Source organism: Thalia democratica, chromosome 9, assembly GCF_965202585.1.
Source record: "Thalia democratica chromosome 9, ktThaDemo2.hap1.1, whole genome shotgun sequence".
Taxonomy (NCBI): Eukaryota; Metazoa; Chordata; class Thaliacea; order Salpida; family Salpidae; genus Thalia; species Thalia democratica.
Window position 1 is genome coordinate 17,860,073 of NC_139173.1, and position 24,919 is coordinate 17,884,991.

General features: G+C 24.4%; 1 protein-coding gene across 1 annotated transcript; it reads right to left on the reverse strand.

The window, feature by feature from the left end:
• Positions 1-12,898: 12,898 nt before the first annotated feature.
• LOC145844190 (large ribosomal subunit protein uL23m-like) lies at positions 12,899-21,695 on the reverse strand. Its single transcript, XM_082951559.1, has 4 exons — positions 21,582-21,695; positions 17,566-17,691; positions 15,663-15,834; positions 12,899-13,797 (listed from the first exon to the last, which is right to left on the reverse strand). The coding sequence occupies exons 1-4, from the start codon at positions 21,620-21,622 to the stop codon at positions 13,624-13,626; spliced, it is 513 nt and encodes a 170-aa protein (XP_082807685.1). The 5' UTR covers positions 21,623-21,695; the 3' UTR covers positions 12,899-13,623.
• Between the last annotated feature and the right edge of the window lie 3,224 nt (positions 21,696-24,919).

Below are 24,919 nucleotides of genomic sequence, written 5' to 3' on the forward strand. Positions count from 1 at the left end.
AGATTTTTTGAAAAAAAAACTTTCTGTTAGCTGTTATATCTGCATGTTTGAAAAAAATACATTGCAGTTGAAAAATCCAGCATTTCACGCTTTGTTATTAAGTACACGTGCTTATTACGTATCTCAAGCGCTCAAGGATTTTTATTTACTGAACCTGTTATATATGTTTGAGAAAATCATGTTTTTATAAGCGTTGCTAACACTAACTTCTTAAAATATTACTGGTGCATCTTGTTTTTTTTTTAAAGCTATTATTTATATTAAAGTATTTATCATAAGTTTTTAGAAAACAAAAATGAATAAATAAAAATTTAAAATTGTTAGCTACTTGATATCTTTAATATTAAAATTATTTTCTAAAGCCTTCTGAATGCAAATTATAAAAAAATATTAATATTAAAACAGTTACTTAAAATATGTATAAAACTTATCTAAAATATATTTTGTAACATAATATTTTACGATAGCCGTTATAAATGGTCTAAATTTTAATCAATAGTTTCTGTCTTTACCTAGAAAGCTTGGTAAAATAATTTTGGTATCATAATGCTTTAAAAAGTTAGATGAATTTAAAGTTTTGTAAGTTTTTTATTAGGTGCTGTAAATTTAATAGCCGTGTTAAAAGTTATTGTCATTAAAAAACATTTAAACTAATCAAAAATTAAAACTTCTGAAAAAAAGTAAAACAAACTGATCTGATAATTTGATATTCATTAAACAAAAACCTATTACTAAGTTGTTTCTTTTTAACAAAAACGATATTTTATAACAAAAGTTTGCAGAATGCTGCCTTGGAAGTTTTTTGCTAAACCCAAACTTTCTTTTATAACATGCATTTAAAAATGCAACTTTATTTTATTTGTAAATAAGCACTTGTGTTTATATTATAATCATTTCATTACAAAATCGATTGTTAAGATAGTATTTTCAGTACTTTAATAAGATTATTTTTTAAATTTATTAATCCGAGTGATTTTTTCTGTAAATATCGAGCCCGTGAACATCTTTTTTTAGAAAATCTGACCTGTAGCTTATAAAAGACTGTCGGCTACTGTTTTTTCAAGTACAAGTTTTATCTATGGTGAAAAAAAGAATGTTAAGTTATTTTCTTTTACTCATTGTTTTGCTTTTGTAGTATATTAAGTGATGTAGTCAGTAAGTTTTTTTTTGGATGCACGAAAATTCAAGCTCTAACAATTTAAATTCCTATAATTTAAATTCTGAATCATTGTGAGTTATTACATTAAATATTTTTTAATTTTTTGAAAAAAAAATATTTTCTTATTATGACCCTTTAATTTTAAATACAAATTAAACTGTTTGAATTTAAATTTACGTTCTTATAATTTTAATTGTCATGAAAAAATTTTTGTCTTAGTTTTGTTGTTAAATAAACTTTACATAAATCATAAACGACAGGTTTTTCAAATTGAGAAAAAAATCTTGTAAGAGAACTGACGATTTATAGAAGTATATATTTAAATTAGAAATAACTACTGTATTATGCTTAATAGACAAGTAATTGAATAATAACATCCGATTAAGATAATAGAATTAGAATAATAATAACCAGTAGCAATGAAATTACACAGAAAATTATTAGTCTTTGAAACGGAAGCCGGCTTTTTAAATTATAAACAACAATGAACTTTAGTATAATACAAAACAATACACAAATTAAAACATACTCTGAATCTTTGTTTTGTGACTTTTTATAAGGATCTTTTTTGTCATACTAAGTAGATAGATTTGTTTCGATAAATTTCTTAATGACAATGTAAAGAAGTAATTAGAAAAATGCGCTAAAATCCCCTATTTAGTTAGTATGTAGGTTAACTTGATTAGTAGGGAATAGGGATTAATCTAAAAACAAACTACAATAACTAAAATTCATTGTATTATGTTTCAATTTTAGCAAAGTTTGTTGATTGGAATTTTTGAAACTTATGAAGAGTTTTCTACACAAAAATCTCTGATTAGTTCTTGTACTATTTATTCAAGAGCTTGTGCTAAACTGTTAGAATTTTGTTCTATTTGCACAAAAACTTTACGCACAAAGAAAAATTATTAAATGCTTAAGTACTAAATAAATAATATCAGATAATCAATATTGTATATTTAAATACATAGGTAAACCAGATAGCTTTAATGATTTGTAAACAAATCTTAGTTAAAAATATGACAATTTATAAAATACAAAACTTGAAAATTTTATCTTTTATTTTATAGGACTACTTTATTAAAATGATCATTATACTGCATACTAAATCATCATAGAAATCATGTTGAGAAACTATCATATAAACTTACATTGTATTAAATTTTATTTTAATTTAGTGTTCAAGATAACAATAAGAACTATCATGCACCCGAAATAATAAAATTTTACAGTGTTGAACTTTCTTTAAAAATATTATACTTTTTATCAAGTTATACTATACTTTTAAACTAAACACTAATTTTGAATAATTTATCTAATAATGTATTAAATGATAGTTATTGCTAGCAAAACTTTATTAAAATATTTTGTTAACGTAAAAAATAATCTTACTTTATTTACAAGCTCACTTAGAGTTCTAATATTTTAAGAAATTAAGTTCATAAGTTTAATAGTATTAACAAGTATTTGTTTCAACTGTTTATGTTGAAAGACAAAATTGAGGTCAAACTTACAATCGCTTATAAATAAAAAGATTACAAACTTTTTTCTGAATAAACAAATGGTTAACTCGACTATCATTAAAACTAAAACAAACAAAGTTAATGAACTCAAATTTGATTTACATGATGAAGGCATGATATCCTCGTGGCAACTTAAATTGTAGGTATAAAAGTCAGATTGATTCTAAAGTTTTACTATTTCAATTCTTTTAAAACACAGCTAAAGTTAAGAATATAAAATTATAAACCGAAATACAAGTACAATTAGTCCTTACTCCGCAAAAGTATCGACAAGAACAATTAGAAAAATTTAGGATTTATGAAGATTTCTATTAAAATCACGTAAAATTTCTTAACTTCAGAAATAACAGTATATAATTTATTTGTCGATTGACTTGAATACTTCTAAGTTAATATCGTAAATAAGTGTTTTTTTTTTTAGGACTACATATATACAACGAATTTTATTTATCTTAGTTGCAGATCTTTCAAAAAGAATTTAACTTTTAAAATAAAAAGAGCCGTATGATCTAGTTTTATTTATCTATTTTCTAGTATTTATTTTTCTTGAGCATACAGTTTTTAACTATTGCAATCTTTTTTTTTCAGAACTTATCAAAATTAAACATGAATTAGATAATTAATAATTGTATCTAATTTTCGATTGGTTTTTAGCTAAAACTGTTTTACTCATATAAATTTATTTTACAATAAAATTTCACATTTAGTTTAGTTTCTTGTATTTTTTTTAGTATTGGTTATTGTGATTTTTTTTATCGTTAGAATTTATAATTTGACTGTAAGGTTTTTTTCGAGCTCATCATAATTTTTATTAAGTGTGGTGTACAAATCGATAAGCGAGAGGTCTTTTCGTACGCCAAGTCCTTACACAAAATTTGTTGGTGAACCTTCGTGCTTTTTTTTTCGATTTTGTTCAATAAACATTTTAGAGGATGATAAACTTTAGTTTATATTCAAAAGTTTTTGAACAAACATATTTGTTTTTACACACGCAATATACACACTATCAGCCACTATATTTGTTGTAACATATCACGTAAAGTACATAACAAACTAAAAGTAGAAGCATGACCAAAGTGTGAATAAAGTTTATGAAAGTATATGTTTTTGTATACAAGACTTTAATTAATTTGGTTTAATACTATAACCTTGACTTCAACTTCATCACTGTAAAATTATATTTTATTAATTATTTTTTATGTATATTGTATAATATTTAATCTACTTTATACTTTAAAATTTGCTTTTGTTTTTAATCTATGGCTTGCACATTTATGATCAAAAATTGAAAGTAAGATAAAATTAAATTTATATTAAAAACACAGAAAGCATATATGCATTTTAAAACTTTAACTTTAAAAAATTATAATCGAAAGTTTTGACTATTCTAATGTTAGACTTAATTATTATTATTATCATTTTCTAGGCTATAATGACTACGAACTTAGTTCATTAAATTTGTACAAATAATTGTAAATAATAAAATAAATAATTGTAAAGCTTTTAGTTTTTTAACAATATCAACTAAGCTCAACTTGAATTTAATAATTTTTTACTTAATGTTTTTCTAAAGCTCTAACGGTAATTTTTATAAGTAAAGTTATCAACAAACTTAATAGACACATTAAGTATAATGTTTTTATTTGTAGTATAAAACTCTAGTTTTTCGAACTATTAATCGAGATTCTAATATTTTTTTTCTTAAGCAAATCAATTTCCAAATTTATGTTTTAATGTTTATCAAAATGTTAGCTAAACTTAAAGTTTAAATAAGCTTTTTATCATTTATAAACAAAATTATATATTTTAACCTTCTAGACTTTTTAAAAACATGTTATGATTAACTTATATAAAATTTTTCACAGCTTCCCATTTTCTAGGTGTTAAATCACCAATAATGTGAACTTAAATTCATTCTTTTGGTGTCTGGGTAGTTAACTAAGTATTGTTTTTTCTTTATTCAGTTTAAAATTTTACAGTTTTCTACTTTTTATGAGATCTTTATTTAATTTTTATTTAATTTAATTAATTTTTGTAATCAATGCGTCCAAAAACTTTGCTATGCTGTTTTGGTTATATATGTACTTATAAAAGAGTAAAATTTATAACTACAAACAGTAACCTCTCGTACCTTTACGCACTTGTGACGTTACGAACTCTCGTTTAGTTACGCAATTTAGAAATCTAAAATTCAAAGGATAAAATTTTAACTTTTTTTAATATTGGACAAATTAGGTTTATTGTGTATTTTTTATTTGAAAAATGTTTTTAAACACTAACTCACCTCTCTATATCTTTAGACTTTGTAAACTTATGTTCCTTGACTAAATGATAAACATTTAGTTGTACCTCAATATATTAGAAATTTTGTTATTAATTAGAGATTGAATTAAAGTTCTGAAAGAAATGTGACTGTGTTAAATAATGAAAGTATAATAATATAATGAGTGTTTAAAACACAAGTAAATAATACAGCACTCTTGCCCTAAATATGAATAAAAAAAATCTAATGAAACTTCCTAGGAAAAAAGTAGCAGTAATAGGCTATAGAAACAAGTTTTAAAATAGACACTACACCGTTTCTTAATTGTAAACAAATGTTTAATTATAAATTTAATATGCTAAGTAGAATAGAATATAAATGTTAAGTATCAAAAAAGTCACATGTAATAACGATTGTAAAGATAAAGTCTACTTATTATTAAAGCTAGTAAAAATTTTTTACAGGTATTATCATTTTATATAAATTTAAATCCTTTTTTTAATATATGTATAGTTTTATCTTTTGTTTTCATATTTATAAATAAAGAAAACAAATTGTTAAAAGTGAAAAAGTTCCCAGTCTGCTTTTAACTAGAAGCAATATCAAAAAACAGCCATTATAGTAAGTATATTTGGTACCTCTCGTATCTTTACGATCTCTCGTATCTTTAGGCATTTTTTTTTTTGTGGACACAATGTGCGTAAATAAGCGAGAGCTTACTGACTTAAAATTACTTAATTTAAAGCATTATATATTTTTTTTGCGTTTTAGAAGCTTTTTTTATCGAAAATTTTAACGACTATCACTACAACTTTACCAGAAAAAACACTATATAAACTTAAAGAACTATCTAAAACTAATTAATAAAGTCGAAGAAGCTTATTATTTCTAGTTAAACTTATTTTTTAATTTACTTTCAAATTTTAAATGTATTACTTAAATAAACCTTAACTTAAAATGAATAAGTGTTTTTTAATTTGTCGACTTATTTCTACGAAGTTTTTTACCTCTAAATAACCCACTAAAACTGTTTTGTTAAAGTACTCTTTATTAAGCGACAAAAAGGCGAACAAATTTTTGGTCCTAGGATCTGGTGCGCAAAAAAATCTTACGGTTATCGAGCCGCACACCACTCGGATACCTTTTAACGTCTAGTTACTTCTATTCTTATAGATTTATATGTTTTATTTATTTTTTGCTTTCTTTGTGATGTAGTAAAAAAGAATGAAAAGTAAATCGCAAGTTTTACAACATTATTTTTTTGAGCTTTTTTATACTCAAATCAGACTATTCTCCAGTCTAAGTCTTTTAATGATACATATATTTAACAACCATGATTTATTTTTCAAAAAAAAAACAATACTGATATTAAAAACAAAGTGTATTCAAGCTAAACTGTCTAAATACTTATATTTTAAATCAAAGCATTTTTGTACGATAAACATAGCTAATTGAACATTACTTATTACAAATAAAGTTATACATGTTATTAAACTGAATAGATTTTTTTGTAACTTTATTTTTTAATCAAACCTCAAAACCAATTATTTTCAATTTCTTTAATGCTAGCTTGGAACTTTTTTTTTAATTCTAAAGAACCTTATTTTGCTTCGCTTTTCACAATAATTTTCATCGAATTGGGGTTTTAGTTTTGTAGTGGGGCCCCTTTAAAAATTTAATGTTTTTTAGCATTTTTTATTTTGCAAAGTTTTTCTCCAAATTTTTTTTTTTTTTTAATTTTTTTGTTATCAACAGACTTATTTAATTGAGTTTTAAAACGTTATTAGTTTTTTTTTTCAAAAAAAAAAAAGTTACAGCATTTGCTAAAATAAATTTTTCACAAAAATTCCAAATTTTCACGGTTTTGGTTCTTTTTTTACATGGTTTTACAGCAAAATTATATTGTTTTTTAAATAATTTTTATTTTTAACAGACTTATATAATCAAGTTTTTAAACGTTATTATATTTTTTCCCAAATTATTATTATTTTTCAAATATATGACTAATTTAAATTTTACTTAAACTCTTAGTATTTGATAAAGAAATCTCTCAAATTATTTAAACAAAATATTTAGGTAAAACTTTTATGGGTCATGTGTTTAAAAAATAATATAAGCCTGAAAAAAACTTAGTAACGTTATAAAACTTAATTATACAAGTCTGTTAAAAACAAAAATTATTTAAAAAATAATTTACTTTTGCTCTAAAACCATGTAAAAAAAGAACCAAAATCGTGCATATTTCGAACTTCTCTGGAAAATTTATTTAAACATATATTAAAAATAATAAAATAAATAAAAAAAATCAATAACGTCTTAAAACTCAATTAAATAAGTATCTTAATAAAAAAAAAATTGAAAAAAAATATTTTTGGAGAAAAACTTTGCAAAGTAAAAAATGCTAAAAACATTAAATTTTTAAAGGGGCCCAACTACAAAACTAAAACCCCAATTCGATGAAAATTATTATGAAAAGCTAAGCAAAAGAACGTTCTTTAGAATTAAAAAAAAAGTTCCAAGTTAGCATTATAGAAATTGAAAATAATTGATTTTAAAGTTTGATTAAAAAATAAGATTACAAAAAAAAAACCATTTAAGCCAAGTTATTGCTCGTAATGAAAACCGGATGAGCTAACTGATATAGAAAAAAAAAAAGGTTTTAAAACATTTTTGTTCTAAATCTGGTAAAAAAAAAATTAAAAGTCCATTGACGACGGATTTCATAAATAAGATTACTTGCATTTGATGAAAAAAGTAACAAAAACAGTTTTTTCTGATACCTCAGTTGAATATCTTCTTATGAAAGTATTTAATTAGAGGAAGTGTAATAAAGTTTTTAGCAAAATAAACATTTAAATGTAGTAAAAAAAAGGATTTATTCCTCCATATATAAATACCTTTTTTAACTTTACAGTTATTAACAACCATTTTCGTATAATTTAAATTTAAAAATATTATGTTAAGATTACTTCTAATAACTGGTTTCGGTCATTTTGATGATTTTTTTAAACTTCAAAATTTTACTTAGTTGTTTTTTTAACTAATCAAAATTGCCAACGTTTTGTTTTAGTTTTATTAACTCATTTTAAGTACTTTCAATATAAAGCTCACACTTATTTATTATTCGTCTTAGATTATTTTGATTAACAAAACTTTTTCCACAATAATTATAATTATATGTTTGTTTTGTAAGAAATTTTAAGAACAGCTTAAAATAAGAACGACAAGTGTAGTAATTTTAATTAGTGACTATCATAACTTTTAAAAGCTAAACACAATAAACAATCAAAGAAAAATTTCTATTGAAAGTGTACTGTAGAACTAATTATTCAGTATAAACATTTTTTCCTACTAAAACTTTACTAATTTTCTTGTAGTAGTTTTTTATTTGTAAGTTATAAAAATATACATATACTGTTAAACAGTAGCTTTTGGATTGAATTTACTTATTACAGACTTATTTTCATAATGTTTTTATTACACGTCTAAACTTATGTGCGCAAAAAATTAAATACTTTTCGTCCATACTTGAGATAACTGGTTTGAAAAACGATACTATTAGACAATATTCAAAAAATATATATAAAAAGTGAATAGAAAAGAAACAAGATTATCTGAACCTTAAAAACCTAGATAACACAGGAATCTATATTTCGATAATATAGTTTTAACTATCAAAATTTTATAAAATAAGAACAAGTTATTTAAAAAGGAACTAAGTTTACAACTACCAACAAATTATCTACTATTGTAATTTCTAAATATCCGTATAACAACTATAATTTTATTTTATGTAGTTTACACTTCATGATTTAAGTCAAATAAAAAACAAAGTATCACAAGCTTACTAAGTTTAAAATATTTAAGTGATACCTCTATAAAAACCAAAACTAACTATTTGTTATCTATATCAGTTGTTATCACATACATTTCTGTTGTAATCGAGTTTTTAGTGAAGTATTTTAGAATTTAATTTCATTTAAATTTATTTCAAGTAAACCAAATTGATAAAATCGTTTTACACAAGTTTGATTTAAATAAGTTTTTTTCTAAGGTTATCTAAGCTAACTTGTATATTATTTGAAAACATGTCTTTATTTCTAATATAGTTAAATTATCGCTGCACAGTTCAACACCCAATTGGCAACGTCGTTGACAATACTCACATTATTTACTACTTATTCTACGTCTCGTTAATCTTTGTCTTGTATTAATTGTTCTGTATGTTCAGTATAAAAAGAATGGCTGCAGTCTAAAACTAAAAAAAAATACTTCTAACAAAGCCTCCTAGATATCTCTTGCTTTTTTTCTTAGTAGCACAAAAAGGAGTTTAGGTAAAGGTTTCTTAGTTTTAAAGATTGTGATCTGATCCTATCTTGTTTAAAAAGCATCAGAAACCACAGCTGACAGAGTACTATCATTTAAAACAAGCAAGTTCTTTAATAAGAAACCAGAAATAGCGATTCATAGCATTCGACATAGAGATTGCACAAAATTTACCCGTAATTTTGTAATTTTAATGTGTGTTTGTTAAATCCAAGTCTTTACCGACAGCTACTGAAGCTGCAGTAAATTAATAAAAATCAAAAAGCGTTTAACTTTCTTCAAACGAGTGATAAGCATAAATGACTTTGTACATCCATCTAGCTTTAGAAACAACTCCTTGATGTTGAATAGTGTTACCAAGCAATAGTTTATAGTATAGCAATATAATTAAAGTTATTTTAATAAATTCTTTACAATCATCATGCAGACGATAAACATTCCCAAGATTTTGATATTTTAAACAAGTTTCATAAAAAAATATGCAAGATTGAAATAAAGTTTATCCAGACATACTCAAATGCTTCTTAAAACTTTTGCAGGCTTCTTTTCGGAAGGTTTTTAATATTCTATTTCCAGAGAACAGAAAACGTTTTTTATGTAGCAGATCTAGTACGTGTTGCCTAAAATCTAGCCAAAATGTTGGCTTACCAAAATAGTTTCGCAACATCTAACAATTAGCTGTGTTGTGCCCTGTATTTCATCTTGTAGTGTCAAAACCATACTGATAATGCTGTTAACACAGTCCCATTTTTAAGTGAAAGACCAATTTCTTATAAACGCTTTTGCAGTGAATACATTTTTTTCTTATGATCTTTCTACAGAAGTTTATGTTGTTTTCCTATGACAAAAAAAGGACGAGCATTTTCCTTTCAAGTGCAATCCAGTGTTAGGTTAACTTTGTCGTCCAAATGAACCAAAAAATTTTTAGCAGTCCATTTTTGCCTGATAGTGGAAGAAATTTCTTTAGGTATCTTGTTAAAATGTTTTGAATAAATGTGTAGTTTAAACTATTTCAATTTCTATTTCCACCATCAATATCTATTAAAATTAAAACTTTTTTGCATACTTTAACCGAATATATATTGATTCAGTTTACAGATCTAACTAACCTGTCATTTTTAAGAAAATCAGCAGATAAAAATTTTGATATGGTTTTTTTGGAAACACTTTGGTGTTATCGTTTCTTAAGAAGTTCAATTAAAGGTGTCACATTTGAGCCTAAAATCACTAAGGGACATATCAGAATTTCCTTGAATCATCAATTCCTCTTAAGCAAGATAGTTCTGAGATTTTCCTGCTTATATTTTGCTTGCGTTTCTTCATTCTTCTGATATTTGTTTTGTCGAAAGAGCCATTACTAGCTACTATGTCTGTTTTTATGCTTATAAGATACTGCAAGTCAGTTTCAATTGTTTTTTTTTCTTTCTTAGGTAGAAAAAAATCTTAAAACTTTATTTATTAATTATATCTTTAGTACCTCATGGACGTGAGTGCATGGTTATTTTTATTTATACCCCTTTGCCTTTATTACCTTTCAATAATGACGTGGGATGCTGCAGTTGCTTCTCGAAGTCATGTTTAAAATCTGGTTAATTTTACAGAGGAAACAATACTTTTAACTTTTTAACGAACTGTCATTTCTTTATAAACAACTTTGACAGTAATAAATTTTAAATCATTATGTCTATTTTTCAGCCACTAGTTTTTGCCTATTTGGTTTATAACAATGTTGTACTTGCAAGGGTCTATATAGTCTGCTACCAGTTATAATCAAATAGAATGGTTCTAGTGACTTATCATAAAAACGCTAGTATGTATCATGTAAGGAACAAGGAACTCATATGAATCTTAAAAATTATATGCATACCTACAAACTCTTTTATATTTTAATTTATTTTTTTCCTTAAAAAGCCAATCAAGTTTTCTAACTTTGATTGTTAATGCCTTAAAAATATTAGGAAATAACTGTTAAAAGCAACTTATAACTTGGATAAAAATTTACAAATTAAGAACTGGCTTGTGTAAAAATTTAACCTGCCCCCTTTAAAATTAAAAATATACCGATAAAAACGCAATTATCCAATATAACTAGCTCAACTTAGGTAACAGCTAGGAAGCTACTTATTTTTTTACATTATTTGCAGAAAAATTTATTACCGCAAAAATCCAAGGTCAGGGGACCCGATGCATATTTAGAGAAAAATGGTTATGACAAAAGAAAAGTGTTTCGGTTACAAACACAAAACTGACTAGATTAGGGGTGAGCAACGTTTTCAGTCGGCGGGCAGAATGCAAAAAAAAATAGTGTTTGGAGCATTAAAAGTTTATTTAATTCACGAAAATTACTTGGTAACCCAATTGATTTTCACAAATATTGAATGATTTTTGTAAAATTAAATGTAGAAAATGTTTAAAATTTCCCATAAAGTATACCTAAAACTTTTTTTCCCACTTTTTATTTCTCAAAAAGTCTTGGGTAAGTTCTGTTTAGAGGGCCAGATTAATTGGTCGCGGGCCGCGGTTTCACCTTTCGCGGAATTTACTAATTTATTATTAATGGCAGAATCGGTCATTTTTACATGAGGGTCGGATCGGGCCCGCTTGTTACTATTCCTTATTGTATAAATTAGTGAGGGCGTATTTTTTTACATTAACTCTTTTTATTTCTCCTTTATATAGACAAACGATAATTTAATCTAGATATATCATATTAATGTAATTAACTTTTATATTTTTTTGTAAAGAATAAAAACAATATAAAACCAAAGTAGATAAATCACTTATTCATTTATTTAGTTCTATCTTAAACAAGTAAATTTTGTTATTCTAAATAACACCTTGTTTCAAAAATCATTTATCAAATTTAAAATTGATATCTGTATTTTATTCATTCTTAGAAGGTAACGCATTAAAAAATGTCTTTAAATAAATTACTAAGATTTGCTAGTCGTTTTTTGAACGCATTAAAAATCTACACGTATGTTTCGATAATTTTTGGTATTTTTAAATTTAATGTTATTAATTAAGTTTATCTTCGTTTTAAAAAAGTCAGTCATTAGATTCAACGTTTTATTTAGTTAAAGATAAAACAATATTAAGTTAATTTTAGTATCCTCCCACTTTCTATGCTTTAACTTTACATTCAACAAATTAGTACAAATAATTTTAATTATCCTAAAATTTAGTTTGAAAACCAATAATGTCTTTTATGTTGCTGTTTGGTGTATAACTTCTTGCTGATTAATCAAGTGATTATTTAGCTAACAAGTTATATTAACAAGATATGCTTGTATTAAAAATTAAAAAATGACTAAGACTTGGTAAAAGCTTTTTTTGTTTCCAAACTTTTGTTTGCCATTATTTAAATTTCATGCAAATTCATAAAAAAAGTTACACATTATAGCAAGTTGCTAATTTGATATACAGTAACAAATAGCTTAAGTGCTTGAAAACCATTATAAACAATTAACTACAATAATAACAGGAAATAATTATTATTGTAAAACCCATAAACTTTGTAATAATAATATAAGTAACAAATTTAATTACTTAAAGAAATTGATATTATAGGTAACCTATCTAAACAAATTAATTTAAAACTACTAAAAAACTCCGCGAATAAGCTTTTAAATAAATGCAATAATACTCTTTAATACTAAATACAATACTTTGATTTTTTTTTCAATGCTTTTTAAAGAAAGTTCAAAATCAAAAAAAAAAAATACATTTCATATATGTGATAGCAATTTATGAGAACGAAAAATTCTAAAAACACTTTTTCTAAAACTTAAAACAAAATTTCATTACTTGTATTAAAAAACATAAATAAAAAATATTTGTTTTTATTTTATTTCGAAAACAGTTGAGTAAAAAATTTAATACTGAATATAATAATTTTTAGATAAACTTTACACATTAATCGTTGTACAGTGTAACAAATTAACTTTGTAAATGAAACTTTTTTTGTCTCAGCTAAATTTCTGTACAACTAGTATAGTAGTTTTGAAGTTGAAATTGCTTGATATTATCAAAATTACCAAAACAATCTTTTCTATTTAAAACGAATTTGATAATCATTCAGTAAAATTCTAATTACCCATTGTAAATAATAAAAACTTTATTGATAGTTAAAAAATATAGTTTGGTATATAAGTAAATAAACTAGATCTATTCTTTTGTGTGAGATCTATTTATTTAAATGTGAAAAGTTATAAATGAACGAATCTTCCCATTATTCCTAGTACAATTGAGCTATCAAATTCAACTAAGAAAAAGTAAACTTAAATTTAACACAAGTCATAGTCAAATAAAGTATCCATGATGAAACTAACATGCAACAATTTAAAAAATTACTATTGCAACCAGCTATTGGAAAAAACTGTTTTGGATTCTATGTTTTTGTTTTTCTCGTGCTTTTCTGCTTCCTGCTGCGCTCTCATCTCTTCGTACTGCTCCAAGATGCTCGACTTGTTCTCGCCTTTTGCCGATTTCAAAAAGTCCGGAAATTTGAAAGTTTCTCCTCTCGGCTGAAATTAAAATAAGTTAATGTTTAAAATATTTTTTTTTAAATGATACGAGCGTTTAAAATGAAAGGAAATAGTGAAATTTTTATTAAAATTTATATTTAAAACTAAAGAGGAACTCATTTTATTAATTTCTACTTTTATAGAAAGTACTTAAATATCTTGAGATCTTACCTAACGCATATTTTGATATATTTTTTAAATAAAGAAAGTAAGATACAATGGCAGAAAATACTGTTAATTTAAAAAAAAAATTCATTTTATTTAAGTAGAATCGTTTAAGTCCTAGTAATATTATCACAACTACAGTACTTTTCATCTAAATGGCAGATCTTTGAAATCTCAATACTTTTTATTAATGTATATTAATACAGAATAAGTTGAGGAACTAATAACAATAATCTATAACTACTTTTAATAGCATTGCTAACTTTTTTTTATCTATTAAGTAAAATCATGAAGTTTTATGTCTAAGAATAAATTGTATAAAAATAACCTATGTTTTATAAACATTTAAACTTTATAAGACTGTTTTAAAAGTTACCTATATTAAATAATAACCAAAATTATTTTACTTTAAAAATCACTTTAAAGTAGTTAATGTTAATAATTTTTAAAGTTGTAACAAATAAAATTGTAAAGTGCAAGTTGATAACTTTTTTCAAACTTATTTTAAATAATTTATTTTATAGGAAATTAAAAAGAAGTAGTTTTTTACCTACAAATAGTACTTTTACAAATTGTTATGTATAAATTAAAAATTAAATTTAATTTTATAAACACAGCTCACTATTAAAAAACTGTTATAGATACTTATTTAGTTTTTTTTTTACCTATGCGTTAAATTTATTAGCTGTTAATTAGTTCAAGGTGCAAATATTTTTTGATCTGGTTGTAATAAAAAACGTCGGTAATAAATACTTAATATATTTATAGTTTTTTTAGTAAGAATACAGCTGTTACAGCAAAAAACATATCTTGAAATTTAGTTAATTTAATATAAAAAAAGTTGTATATGGTACTTTTAAAATAATAATTTGCTATAATTATTAATTATTTTAAATACGTTTTTTAAGCTTAGTGTTGTTTTCTACAGTATAATCCAAATATGTTTAAAACAAATATATCTTATAATAAAATACTAAAGCTTTTTAGTGGTGATAAAAATAAATTATGTTGCTTGAAATACTTGTTTTTATTTTTTAAATTGTAACAAAATAAAAAACTGCTTAGTAAACAAATAGATATTAAACAGTTGATGGTACTAGATAATATATTATTGTTAGTTACCAAATTTTAAAACTTATGGCAATATACTTTAATTTTATTCTAATTACATACCATTTACAAAAGTTTTCTACCTAGAATTAAAAAAAACACATAATATATTTATTTTAAACTACAACTAATCAAATTTATCTGAATTATTATAATGACTTTTTAGTAAAGTCATCAGGTACTTTTTGTTTTCTTATTACGCTATGCTGACTTATAAACCATACTCTTCTGCTTAAATAAAACTTTTTTTTTTTTTAAACGGGTATAAATTTCGATTAATTATTTTTAAAAGATACAGGTAAACACCTACTATAGGCTAGTAGATTTGTATATTTTAACTTTTAGAACTTTTAAACTTAACTTTAAGAACTTTTAAAACAGATGTTATTAAACATTTTACCAATGAATAGTTTAATACTTTTAACACAAACACTCATGAACTAAAAAAATTTTTTTAATGAATAAAAAATTAACTAAAAATAGATAATTTTTTGATTTTAAAGTGATATCGTTTAACTGCTTATTAAAATAATTCAAGCCTAGTCAAAATTATATACTCAGTTTTCTGATAAATACAGCTAAAAACTTACCAAATAGACATGAGCTTCATGGTAAGGATCCATGAACTCCCATTTATAACCTCCTTTTATCCAGGGTGTTGGAAATTTGTACTTTTGATAACCCACAGTTGTTAGCTTTATGTTCAAAACTTTGACACCATACACCTTATCCAGGTACTCTTTTAAGTCGTACTTCGTCATACTGTGTTTAAAAAACTTTGTACTTTTCCATAAATGTGTACTTTGTTGTTAGATAAACAATTAAACCATTTTAAACCACATGATTTCTTAAAAATAATTCAAACTTAAAGTTTGTTACTACTAAATTTACTTATGTAAAAATAGCATCATTTTAAATTATTAGAATAAAGTCAACTATGAAGTGCCATGAGATAAGCTCAAAGTTTGTTAATAAAAAGTTTTGTTTATTCCACTTGATTTATCAAATAACAAGCTCTTAGTAGACTTAAAACTGTATGTTTGTGGTACAGTTGTAAAAATCAAGTGGTAGGATTAAAACTTGTGTTTCTTTATTTACAACTTTCAGGGTTGCCACTCTTTGACTCCAAAAATATGTCCTGAGTGACCTTAAATTTTTTTGAGCAATCTTTCAAATAATTAAAAAATTTTTTTTTTACTTTTCAAAATTAATAAAATCCAAGTTCTTTAACAAAATTAGTTACAGGTAATAAAATATTATAATTAAATCAACTAAATACCATTTAAAACCTAGACAAAGTCTGTCCCAAAATTATTGTAAAACTTAAAACTATCCTGAGATTTTCATTAAAAAAACTTCTTGAGTCAGTCTTACTTTAAAATTAAAATTTAAAATATCCTATGTTACCCTAAGTCATCTTGAGATTTTCAAAAACTTTAAAATATCCTGAGTGTGCAGCAACCTTGAACTTTATTTACAAGTGTTTGTATAAAATAAATTGTAATGCATAGTTATTTCAAACTTTAAATAATATTTTCATAGTCCAGCATCACGGTTAACAGTGGACTCAAATCAAGTTAAACTGGAAATTCAGAAATAAACTTTTATAAATCTTTACACAAACGAATATTTAATGTTGCCCAAAATTATATCAAAAGAGTTTTTTAAACAAAAAAATAATTCTTCTTTTAAAATAATAGCTAAAAGACTTAAAGTTGTAGATTTGTAATATTGTTTTCTTTATTCAGTTTTTTACAAAACTAATAGATTTATTCTAAATATTAAAAGGAGGCAGGTTAAACTCAATTTTTTGTTGAGTAACAGCTTTAAGACTTTTAGTAGATTATAAAAATGACATATTTTTGTAAAAAATGAATAAGTTTTACTTAATTTATTAAAAATTATTTTTTTAAATAAATTTTATCTGGTATTTTTGAATTGTAATTGGAACTGTCTTTAAAAAACTTGAAAACTTAATTTTTTATATTTGTTAGCAATTACTTTTGGACTTTTTATATTTTTAATTTAAGGTTATTAAATGAGTATCTAATGACACCTATTATAACTTTTAAAAGTTTACAAGTTTAGAAAAAAAATAATAAAAGTAGAAAAATTTTGTTTATTTTTTCTTATAAAAAAAGAAGAAAAAAATACATTACATTTGCAGATAATAATATAAATAAACACCTTTAAGTTTTTAGTCTTCAGTAACTAAAACCATTTAACCTCTTATATACTAGTAACATAAACAATTCAAAACTTTAAAATTTGGTAGTTTTTTTTATTAAAAATTGATTCTTATTTTAATTAAAAATCATCACCTAGACAGATCCTAATTTCTGTAGATCACTACCAAATCAGTAGATCACTACCAAATCAACTAAAAAAATAATTTAAGTGTGATTAGTTTCATTAAATTGTTTATTCATATGTTTTAACAAAATGTAAAAAGAATAGAACTTTATTTACAAAAAAAAATCTATTTAGACTTACTCAGCTGGGATGTGAAATTTAACATAGTTTTTAGGTAGATCCTTTTCATCTGGCTTAACCATTGTTACATACCACTCTGGCATGTACAATCTCCTTTGGGGGGCTCCTTCATAATTTGTCGGAAACCTGCAGTTTTTATTTAAATTATTGAATGCATATGACTATTTGAAGTGTTAAAAACTTTGAAAATGTTTTTATTCAAGTCCCAATAAGTTTTAAACCTAGCTATAAAGTTGTTTAATTTTTAATTATGTTATTAACTTAAAACAGGGTTGCCATTCTCTGAGACAAAAAAGCTAGTCTAAGTCAGCCTGAGTTTATGTTAAAATTGAAAAATAACTATTATGAGTCAAAAACTAAAAAAAAAATGTTGATCACGCTTAAACTTCTAAAAACACCAAATGATAACAAAACAACTTGGTAATAAAAAATAAGATTTAAAATCATAAAATTTAGATACTGAGATATGTAAAAAGGGTAGATGTCAAATTTGCACGAGCTGAAAAAATTGCACATGAGACTATGTTGCACAAAGACACTTTTGCACTTAGACATTTTTGCACAGGTTGAATTTATTTTATTTTTGTCTAGCTTTTTTTTTACTATAACTGTTATCCCTAACCCTTATCCTTGGTCGGTAACTAATTTTTTTATATTTTTTTTTTTAGTATCACTGTTACCCCTAACCCTTACCCTGATGGTGAAGAGTTCTTTAAAGTTAATCTCATTTTAGATTTTATTTTTACCTATTTTTTGATATATAAATTATCAAAGTTTGTGAGTTTTAACAGCTTCTACATAAAACTGTGCAAACTAAATAGTCTATTTAAGTAAGATGCCTTACTTTTACTGCACTTTTTAATGGTCCCAAACACTATATTTTACAAGAAATGATTTAGGTTTAGAAAAAAATATGTTTGGTGTTTAGAAATTATTGGTCATATTTGTTTAAAAATTAACATGCCAATCCAGGTTTCTCATATGATAAATTTAAAGAAAATTTTGGTTTATAGGTGGCAAAAAGTAGTAAGGAAGAAAAAGTAAATGGATAAGGGCAAAGGGGGTCCACCTTGATTTTTACAAGTTGATCTTATTTTATGGAGTTTCATCTGAGCTATCAGACATTTTCAACCGTTTGAAAAATTCAAAGTAACTTTTAAGATTTGAGCAATCAAAGTCGGCGACCTCAATAGGTTCCTAATAGAAGGCACAAACTAAAAACGCAAAAAAAGACCATTTTACTAAAAATCTATCTCCTTCTTCATTTTTTGAGCAATCTTCTTAAAATTTTTACAGAAAGTGTATTATTAAGTTTTAAAAAGATTGAATGCAAGAATTTTTTTTTCAATTTGAAAAATAAAACTTTATCAAAAAAAAACTACCTATTTTTTTTTTTTTATAAAATTTTATCTTATATTATTTTAAAAAATTTTTAAATTCAAAGTCTTTTAAATTATAAAAGGAACTTTACCTGAAAATTTGAGTTCTCTAGCTCAAAAAATGAAGGAGAAGATAGATTTTTTAAGTTTCCAAGAAAATTGACCCTGAAAATTTGCTGTCCATACATTTGTATAGGAAAATTTTATAAAAGTTACAATATTTCAAAAGTTAAATAATATTTTTAGATTCTATAAAAACTGGCTTGTAGTTTGTACTTCAAGCTTTCATATAACATCCAATGTTATTTTTAGTAAAAAAAATGTTGGATCCCCCTTATGCCCATAATTAACCAGTAAGGGGCAATATATAAAAAAGAGGGGAAAGCAATTACATTTTTTTGACATCAGTGATATGAGAATGTGTTTAGGAAATCCTGATTTAAATATATTGAAACTATTATAGAACTTCTTTTTTTAATGTGAAGTATAATGTCTAAAAAACAAAAAGTAAATAGTTTTTACAAACTACTAAAAATAACATAAAACCAACAATAAAAAATTTCTAATTAATCTATACAACATTTTTCAAATTTTTGAGTATTTAAAAATTGATAAAACACCTATCTTTTTTTAAACTAACTTTATTTTATTTTTAATAAAAAAATTTAAGCAGTTTTTTTTGCCTTTTAGTTTGTTATTTCTACAAGAAACTTACTCTAATTTATTATATCTCAAAAGTTACTGATAGCTTAAACTAAACTACACAGAAAAAGATCAACTTATAACAAAGTAGACAGATTTTTTTTGGTTTTCAATATATCATGTTCATTACTTTCAATAGTTGTCAATACCGATATCCATTAAAAAATATAGCTACTTGTTGTCTGTAGGACAAAAAAAAACCTCTTTACTCAAAGCTAACGACAATATGTGTAATGTAATTCAAACTTTTAATTAATGATATTTTAATGGCTTTTAGTTTAAGATTTCCAAAAATTATTTTTATGGTTTGCCATTAGGCAAAAAAAATTAATTTAATGATCACCTTTCTGTATTAAAAGTTGGCCCTTTAGAAGTTAAGGGCATAGGGGGGGGGAGGGAGTAAAACACTTTTATTTCAAAATTTTATCTTACTTTATATAGTTTTTACTAAGCTACAAGATGCTTTTTACAGATTATAAAAATTCAAAATAGTTTTTGAGATATAGTTGGTCAAAGTCAGAGACAGCAATAGAATCCTTATGCGAGGCGCAAACTAAAATAGCAAATAACTAGAAATCACTAAAAATCTATCTTCTCCTACGTTTTTTGTGATAACTACCTCAAATTTTCAGGAAAAGTTCCTTGGAATCTTTAGAAAATTCTGTTGAAACAAAAATTAAAAAAGTTAAAAAATAAAATTTTATAACAAAAAATAAAAAAAAACTTTTGTTTTGTTTATTTTTTATATAATTATTTTTTTTTACTTTTTTTAAAACTCTTTCAGACAGAATTATCCAAATATATTAAGGAACATTTCCTGAAAATTTGGGGTAGTTATCTCAAAAAACGTAGGAGAAGATAGATTTGTAGTGATATCTAGTTATTTGCTGTTTTAGTTTACGCCTCCCATAAGGATCCTATTGCTGCCTTGGACTTTGACCACCTATATCTCAAAAACTATTTTGAATTTTTATAATCTGTAAAAAGCATCTTGTAGCTTAGTAAAAACTATATAAAATAAGATTATATTTAAAAAAAAAAGTTTACCCCCCTATGCCCTTAATAATTACTCAAATTTACTTTCCTTTTACTAGTTATTGTCTGCTGATAGTCAAAATTGCCAACTATGAGAAACCTTTTTTTAGCTCAACATTTTTTTTCAGAAACATTTAATTTTTAAACTAAATATAAAATTATGAGAAAAAAAGTATCAACTTTGTATTATTAAGGAAACTAAAAATGTGCCTTCTTGATTTTGTAGGGGTTCTTATTGGCCTTGATAACTCTCTGGGTTGAACATTGCAAGGTCAAAACCTAGTGGTCAACACATAGACAAAAAAAATAATATTAAATGTCTTCAAAAAAGTTTTAAATGTGTACAAAAAAGGCAATGTAATCTGATGTATTAAAATAAATGTTTTTAAAGCAATGATAAATGTTTTAGACATAAAACTATTCATTAGATAACTAACTGGTAATATACAATATCAACTCAAGATATATGATGTTAATAATAGTTTTTAAGATTTTTTGTAGTAACGAAACTTTTGATATTGGGTTTTTTAAATTTCATTTATCACAGAGACTATAGTAATCTAAAAACAATATCTATTTTAAATGATTAATTTTTAAATTTAAGATAAAATAATTTACTAATAATAAAACTCTTTTTTTATATAATAAAAGTTAGTTGTATAGGTATACTATTGTTATTAAACGACAAAAAAAGCGCTCAAAATATTTGATCCTAGGACCTGGTGCACAAAAACCTTTCAGTTATTGAGTCGCACACCACACACCACTGATACCTTTTAACAGCTTGTCCAGAAAAAAATTAATGTATAATAGATTAATACTACACTGCTATAATAACATATCAATTTTTTTTTTAAGAAAACCAATTATTTTAATACATTTACATATCAAGAAACTAACATAATCTTAGGTAGTTTACCAGGAATCCTAATTCTCCTCATCTTTATTTTTTATCTCTTCAAAATTATCTGCAAAATCAAAGCAATTATACAGTTTTAGGATAAAAATTTTTTCATAAAAAGGGGCTTTTACTTACATTAAATGTGCAGAGAACAATATCAAACATTCTGTCTATATTAAACAAAATTATAACCAGTTCATTATACTTAAAGGTTTGCACGGTGCTACAAAACAAAAAAATCTTTATACCTTATTAAAATTAACTCTAAATTTGTTTTTTTTTTTGTGATTTGAAGTGTTAAATAAATGTGTTCAGATGTAGTGTTGTGGTGAATAATATTTTAGTAAAGTCTAACTAAAGTCTGCTGAACATCTTAAAATTCTAAAATTAGCATTTGTGTTAATCATTTGAAATTTAATATATTTAATTTTTTTAAGTTTTTGTTTATAAATATTGAATTTTCGTTATAAAAAATTCGTATGAAAACCAAAAATAATGCATCTAAAAGTTTTCTTCGATCTTATTTAAACATTATTCTTCTTTTTGGTACATGACGATAAAAAAAAACCTTGAGTTAATAATATTTCAAAAATATGTATAAAAGTAGAAATAAAATGAGGTTACATTTCTTAAAGTAAACAAGCCATTATTTATTTAGACTATCATCAACAAAGTTGAGATGTTTTATGCCATCAATAATAAACAATGAACTTCACCGCACGACCAACGACAACAGCATCCGAGACAACCTACGACCGGTTTCGTCCTTTTTCAGAATTTACCCACAAACGGTTTCTTCAGTGCATTTGTACTAAAGCCCGCTTGGTAAGATCACAACAGCGGTTACTCGCGACTAAGCCTGCCTGGTGAGTCAGGGCGAAACCGGTCGTACGGTGTCTCGGATGCTGTTGTTGTTGGTCGTGCAGTGAATTCATTGTTTATTAAAGTAAACAAGAAACGAAATTAAACAACTTTAAGTCAATAAGAAGACAGCTAATATTTAGAAAACAAATAGTATTTAAAACTTTAATTTTTTACATCATAATGTTTTCGTTAGTTTTTTGTTACAGTGTCGTATAAAATAATAAGTTATTTTAATATGTTAAACTTATAAAATATAATTTAAGACTTTAAAATAAGGGCAGGCAAACTTTTGTGTGACGTAAAACAAAAACTTCAGATTTTCAAAATGCTTTTTAGCTAAAAAACAAATAATGTTAAAGAATGAAGCTAAGCTAGTTAAAAAAACTTAAAAAAATTGTTTTTTTTTCTTTTTTTCAAAAAACTATGCTGTTCTTAAATCTTACTTTATTTATAATTTTTTTTTTGTTGAAATATATTAAAATAGTACTGTACCTGCAAAAGATATTTTCAATTTAATGTTTTCGTGAAGCCATTTTTAGTAAATTTGGTGCGTTTTTCATACATGGCTACCTATTCTCATTTTTAATTGTAACTTTTATTTATTTAATGATCTACAGGGCTAAGGGAACTAAAAAATTTATAATACATAATTCAAATTCTTCGACTAAGTCTAAAATGGTGTATTAGCAAAAAATGTCAAACTAAAATTATGTTTTTTAAGACTATAACTGTAAATAAGTGTAACTAAATTTTCCATGTATTAAGTTATCCTCTAGTAGGCTATGAGCTAAACTATATTTATAAATAGCAAACCGAGGCACACAGCAATTTCTGAGCCCAGCATCTCAAAAGAGATCTTTTAAAAGCAATTAAATTTTGATGAGAAACATAAGAAAAACATTGGATTTAAAACATGCAATGCAGGAGGCCATATCTCTTTTTATCTTAAACTTTTGTAAATAGCGTTTGCATCAGTGTTAAATTTTTATTAAGTTGGTAACTCTATTATTTTTAAGGTAAAAAACTAATCATAATTTTTTTTCCAACCCTTTAAAAGATGGAACAGAATTTATTAGTAAAGAGGACTGGATAAGGGAGCTTTAGATCATTCAGATGATTCTTCTTGTTAAGGTCACACTCACATTGAAGCTTTTAGCCATCTGCTTTATAAAATTTTGCTTATCTCCTTACCTTTTCCGAGACAGCTTTAACAATGTGCTTCTATTGGGCAGTGCGTTGTCTTTACTTCTAGGAAAGTTGTCAGACGGTTGTATTAACTTTCTTAGCTGCATAAGTCTTTAATAAAACGTCAAACTTTTTATTTAGAACTTAATGAGCTTGAACATTTTTATCTTTTTTTTCTCCCCGCGCATTTAGGCTTAATTATTTCTATTCTTTTGGACTTATAAAAAATTAAATTAAGTGTTGAATATTTCTTATCAAAACAGTAAGCCAAATAGAAAAATTAAATGCAATTTATATAAAAACAAAGTTTTTTTTCTACACTATCAAATATTTCTGACTAGTAACTGTTTATTACAAAACATGACACTATTCTAATTCAATAAGAAAAATAAAATTCGAGCTGTTCTCATTAGTCGAATACAAAGCTAACTTGAGAAAATATTTTTAAAACTTATATAGAAACAAAGTAATCATAGTTTGATTAAAGAGTAGTAAAAGACAAAATCAATCAGCAACTTACAAAAACATCTTTTTACTTATATGTAATTAGTCTATTTTTCAAAATTTACGTTAATAAATATTTAAGTAACACAACTTATAAAATATAAAGTACTAAGAAAATAAAATAAAACAGTAAAGTTAGAGCAATTTTGCTTAAATAAAATAAGTTTCCTTATTAAGATACAATAAGCTTCTAGTTTAATTAAATCAAAAGTATTATTACAGGTTTTAATTATTTAAAATCTTTTTAAACTATATCTACTTGCACACGTTGGGTTGTTTACCAAATGTTATTTTTTCCTAGTGTCTTACTTTTATCGAAACTCTTCAAATGTAAATTAGTTGTTTAGTTAATAAACTCTTTTGGGTGCTTTTGTTTTATTTACTAATAACTTTGTTGATTTATTTTTGTTGAAAACAGTTCTTGAAAGCTAAATTAATGTGCACAGTGGCACAAAAATTCAAGTATAATTAACTTTAGCGTTTTAATTAAATCAAAAACTATAAATACTTTTAAACATAAGTTTATTTAATCCCGGTATTTTGATGATTGTTTTGTGTTTGTCTATACGAGAAGACTATTGATAAGTATTATTGAATAATTTAACATATGTTCATACTTTTATCAATTTCTCCATGGAAAAATAAACTACTAATGAAATTACTTTTTCAGATGTACAGGTAAAACGCTAAAAGTAATATATTTTTAACGTCTGTGTATAGATTAGAACTTTTACAGATAGTAAAAAACTGTAATTACAAATTACTAATAACTTGATTTCCAATC

Excerpts from the sequence above, each read along its gene's own strand:
- LOC145844190 (XM_082951559.1), bottom strand. The coding sequence starts at position 21,622 with ATGAGGAGAATTAGGATTCCTGGTAAACTACCTAAGATTAT. Across the intron at positions 15,835-17,565 it reads AAATTTCACATCCCAGCTGA|TATGACGAAGTACGACTTAA; the intron begins GTAAGTCTAAAT and ends TTTTAAACACAG. Across the intron at positions 13,798-15,662 it reads ATGAAGCTCATGTCTATTTG|CCGAGAGGAGAAACTTTCAA; the intron begins GTAAGTTTTTAG and ends TTTTAATTTCAG.